Below are 2526 nucleotides of genomic sequence, written 5' to 3'. Positions count from 1 at the left end.
TTATTATTATTATTATTATTATTGTGTTGCAATCTCTTAAAAACATACTTTTCAGTTTTGAAATACTCACTACATGACGATTATTAATATTACTTATCATTTAAGATTATTTTATATATTGCGACTATTGTGTAAGAAATAATATAATCAAGTTTGATATCGTTTGAATCATTTATTCAAATACTTTTAAAATATTAATTCTTTCATAATTTTTTATCATATATAATGTAATATTTTATATATATGGTTAAAATAACGCATTAAATAAAGTAAAAATAAATATTACAAATATAATAAACCGATCAAGTAGTTACTAGTCTTACTACTTACTAGTATTTCTATTCTCCGCCGCTTTTAGTTAAGAAAATCTAGTCATAACTTGGACCAGAAATTTGCCAACAAAAGTATTCATCATAAAATCATACTATTCCTAGATTTCTTTACCATTTTGAGGCAAATTAAAGCAATGTAAAAGAAGTAATAATCAAGCGTTGGCATTGTAATTAAACACAAATTCAAACCTTTCTTAACATTCAACAAACTTTGCTCAAATCTCACAATTATGAATCATAGTAGATCATCAATCATTATCAATCTAAACAAAAAAAAAAAAATGTTTTTGATTTTGATTTTTTTTCCACCTATATTTTTTGTATAAGGAGTACAATCTATCATCAAAATGTATTAGTTTCAATGATTAAAAAAAAAAAAAAATCAACAAAAAGATTAGTAAAATATTTACTCAAAAATCTAAGGATCTCACAAGTGGCAATCTAATTATAGTTTTTATAACGAGAATATCAACTTCTCCAAGCATAAAAAAGTAAAGAAAACCCATTTGGACATTTCAATTCATTTTCTTCAACACTTTCCCATTCCAAAATTGAACTACTTGATGATGTTGATGAAATTGAAGAAGAAGATGCACTTCTTGTTTTTACCAACAATTTTTTCTTCAATTTCTTCCTTTCATAGTTCAACCCACATGAATCTTGTGACCAAATTACCCCTTTTTTGTCATCATTATTACCATTTTGCCCTTTATTACTTTGACCATTTTCTTCATTTTTTTTCACTTTTTGTTCTTCATTATTTTCCTTTTCAAATCTAAATGTAAATAAAGCATAACCTTCATCATTAAATGTACCACAATCTTCCTCAAATAACCAATTATAAACATCCCATGAAAGTTGAATTGGGTACCCATCAATTTCAATTCTTTCACTTCCTCTAAATTTCCATCTCAAATGCTTCACTTGTAAGACCCGTTTTGAATCAAAACGGATCTCTAATCTCGGATCCTCTTCATTACTTGTATTTAATTCAATCAAAATTAATCTAGATTTCCCACCAAATTCACTTCTTGTAGAATAAAATTTATTCCCAAAAACATGTTCTCTTCTAATCACCAAAGATTGTAACTTTCTCTCATTATAATCATTAAAAATTGCAACTTTCTTCCCTTTAATCTTCAAAAAAGCTTCTTTTTCCATATCCCCAACTAAAAGTACAATCTCCCCTTCAAATACAACCGCAATGTAAAACCCAGAAACGGGTCCGGGTCCGGGTCCGAACCATGCATTTGCAAGATCCCAAAAGATGTAAATTGGGCTTTGGGAGGGTAATAAAGGTGGAAGCTTTTTAACCCCAATTTTGTTCCAAAAAATGAAGGGTTTTAAGGTAACATGAAAAGAAGGTGTAGAGAGAGAAAAAGGGGGTGTAGAGGGAGAAGGGAGAGGATATAGATGAAGATTAAAAGAGTGGGAAAAAAGGGAATGTGACCAAGTTAATGAGAACATACCCAAATGAGTTTGGTATATACAAGTAGTTAAATTTGGAGTAGAATAAGTTGTTTTAATGCTTGAATTTTGGTGTTCTTTTTTGTGATGATATTCAAGAGTAGTAGTACAAGGGCGAAAACAAAGTGGAAGTGGTGTTGGATAAAAACGGGTCATTTTTCTCTTTTGGGCGGGTTTTGGGTTTGGGTGGGTTTTGGGCTTCATTTTTTATGGGAAAAAAGTGTTTCATGGGGGATTTTGAAGAGAGGGAGGAGAATGAAATGGGTTTTTAAGACGTGAAGAATGAGGGAAGAAGAGAGAGAAAGTGGGGTCATTTTGGAGGTTGGAATGGTCTTGGGAGAGTGTGTAAGGTAGGGTTAGTAAAGAAGTTTAATAGAAGGGTACTACTTCTTTCCGTCCCTTATCTTTAATTATCTTTAATTATGTATAATAAAAAATTATTAAAACTTGATATTAATAATCTTTCATCGAGACGAATCAAATAAGATCCCACTTGACTATGTTTTAACTATAGATTAAAAATTAATCACAGATTACGGAAGCTAAATGAATAGTGTAAATACTTTCAATGTTGCAACTAAATTGGAACGATGAAAGTATACTTCAGTTATTTGTATGAGACTGTCTTATTGTGAGATAAGTTTATATAAAAGACTCATTATGCTTAAAGTTTCTATTATAAGTTACTTAACTCAATTATGGGGCACGTCTTATGGTTTATAAGAAA

At 29.7% G+C, this 2526-nt stretch overlaps 1 protein-coding gene across 1 annotated transcript; it reads right to left on the bottom strand.

The window, feature by feature from the left end:
• Positions 1-303: 303 nt before the first annotated feature.
• Positions 304-2143, bottom strand: LOC130802804 (uncharacterized). The gene has a single exon (XM_057666889.1). The coding sequence runs from the start codon at positions 2001-2003 to the stop codon at positions 801-803; it is 1203 nt and encodes a 400-aa protein (XP_057522872.1). The 5' UTR covers positions 2004-2143; the 3' UTR covers positions 304-800.
• Positions 2144-2526: the final 383 nt, after the last annotated feature.

This window comes from Amaranthus tricolor, chromosome 16, assembly GCF_026212465.1.
Source record: "Amaranthus tricolor cultivar Red isolate AtriRed21 chromosome 16, ASM2621246v1, whole genome shotgun sequence".
NCBI classification, from domain to species: domain Eukaryota; kingdom Viridiplantae; phylum Streptophyta; class Magnoliopsida; order Caryophyllales; family Amaranthaceae; genus Amaranthus; species Amaranthus tricolor.
This window is presented reverse-complemented; position numbering and strand designations above follow the sequence as displayed.

Excerpts from the sequence above, each read along its gene's own strand:
- LOC130802804 (XM_057666889.1), bottom strand. The coding sequence starts at position 2,003 with ATGAAGCCCAAAACCCACCCAAACCCAAAACCCGCCCAAAAGAGAAAA.